Genomic DNA, 1,898 nt, shown 5'->3' with positions numbered 1-1,898 from the left:
AGAATGTTACTGTGGCAGGAGGCACTCGGGAGTTTTTGGTCCATTTTCTTGTCAGATTCCTGCACTTTACCTCTATGAGTTTGTCTCTCTTCTTCAGGTGGTTCTTCAGTTTCCTTTCCTCTCGCTCTCTGTCCTCTCTCATTTTCTGCCAAGCCCTGTCAGCCTCCTTCTTCTCCTTCTCCTTCTCCCTCAGCTCCTGCCGAGTGTCTCTGAGTTGAGCCGTCAGAGAGGACACCGTCTGATGGTGACTCTTCTGGTGAAAAGAAAAAGGAAAGGCTGAAATGTGCTGTAGCTGGAGCTGGAAGCCAACAGGGTCTGTATAGTTAATTTATCTTCATTTCCGTCAGCCGTGCTTCTTCTCTGTTTTCCCTGCCAGCTGCTGAATTTAACCCCTTTTCTAACACTTAAGATTAGGCTCAATTAAACAGTCTGACATTTTGGCAAACAGGCTTTTATGCTTTGTTGCTGAGAAATGTATTATAAATGCAAAGCTATAAGCCAGCAGCTGATTGGCTTAGTTAAGCATACATCCCAGAAACAGGTGGATTGTTCATCCCTCCCCCTCACTATACTTGCTTGATAAGTGACAGAAAAAAATCAGTTATCAGAATATGTGCTGATTGTTTTTGTGTTGATTAACAGTTTCAGCTTTACTCTTATTCAGTCATGGTCATGAGAGCAAAATAAATCTCAGAACCTGGGAACTTTTTAGCTTTCCTAAAAATTCTAGAAGCCAAATTTTGCATCATATCTTCAGTTCTCTAATTCATTGTCCTCTACAAGATGAGCAGTATAAATAACATATAGGTGGATAGATACAATTTTAAAGTCCTTTCCTCATGCTAATACCTCACCTGCACCATGTCCTGGTATTCCTGCAGGGCTGTGGTGAGTTTGGTCACCTGCTGGCACAAGGCGGCGCCATTTACTTCTCTGTCCTTCAACAAGGCTGCCAGCTCAGCCCTGTTCCCTGCCGATGCCTGCCCAGTCCCAGAGTCAGAGAGAGCCTGGAGGAAAATGACATGTTATGGTTAAAAGTTTCCCTGTGGTCATTGAAGTCAGTTTTACTGACAAACCTCGCCTGAAACCAGAAGGACTGAGTCTACACAACAGACTTCACATTCAATAAAACAGAGAATGGAAGCTCTGTAACTTTCCAAGAAGAAGAGCTCAAATGAACACTTATGTCACTTTATACCAGTCATAGTTCAGCTACCAGAAAACTCTTCTTCCAAGCTGAGTTTGTCCTGTTAAGTCTGTGGCTAAAGTACAGGAATACTTCTAACTATAAAGCAGGGGACCTGTGTGTAGGCTGAGAAACCAAATACCTCCACATCTTTATGACAGATGTCCACCTCCTCCTTGAGGCATTGGACCAGAGCTTCCTTCTCCTGCAGCACAGCAGCAAGGGCCCGGTCCCTCTGTCTCCACACCTCCCTCTCTTTCTCCACATCCTTCAACACTTGCTCCTTCTCCCTCAGAGCCGATTGCAGGTCCTGGAACAAGCGCAAAACATGGGTCAATCTAAATCAAATTTTAACGGGAAGTAAGTTTTCTTGGGGCAGAGTACAAATGTACACAGTGTCTGGGTGTAGTAAAGATGTAGGTGTGTCTGAACCACAGTGAATGCAATAACACCAATGATTTCAAGTGTTTGTGCTCCTACATTGATAACATCCTGGTTGCACTGCAGCACTGTGTTGAGCGCGTCGAGGTCTTTCTCCCGGTCTCTCCCAGCCTTCCTCAGTGCTTCAATCTCTTTCTCCATGTCCTTCTCTCTCTCAGTCATTTCAGATCTCAAAGTCTCCAGAGCAGCCTAACACAGAACATGTTATATCTACATATGAGACATCGAAATTACATTTAACTACATCTGTGAACTCTGATTTGTCAAAAAA

At 44.0% G+C, this 1,898-nt stretch overlaps 1 protein-coding gene across 1 annotated transcript; it reads right to left on the bottom strand.

Annotated features, from left to right (window-relative positions):
* Positions 1-10: 10 nt before the first annotated feature.
* LOC109953985 (protein FAM184A-like) lies at positions 11-1,836 on the bottom strand (the record flags this gene model as incomplete). The annotated part of the gene is made up of 4 exons (XM_020589420.1): positions 1,667-1,836; positions 1,329-1,496; positions 855-1,007; positions 11-253 (listed from the first exon to the last, which is right to left on the bottom strand). Coding segments are annotated over exons 1-4 (687 nt in total), but the record flags the coding sequence as incomplete, so codon positions are not given.
* Positions 1,837-1,898: the final 62 nt, after the last annotated feature.

The sequence above is a fragment of the Monopterus albus genome, unplaced genomic scaffold (genome assembly GCF_001952655.1).
Source record: "Monopterus albus unplaced genomic scaffold, M_albus_1.0 scaffold2414.1, whole genome shotgun sequence".
NCBI classification, from domain to species: domain Eukaryota; kingdom Metazoa; phylum Chordata; class Actinopteri; order Synbranchiformes; family Synbranchidae; genus Monopterus; species Monopterus albus.
Note: the sequence above shows the minus strand (reverse complement) of the source record. Positions and strands in the feature narration are given on the sequence as shown.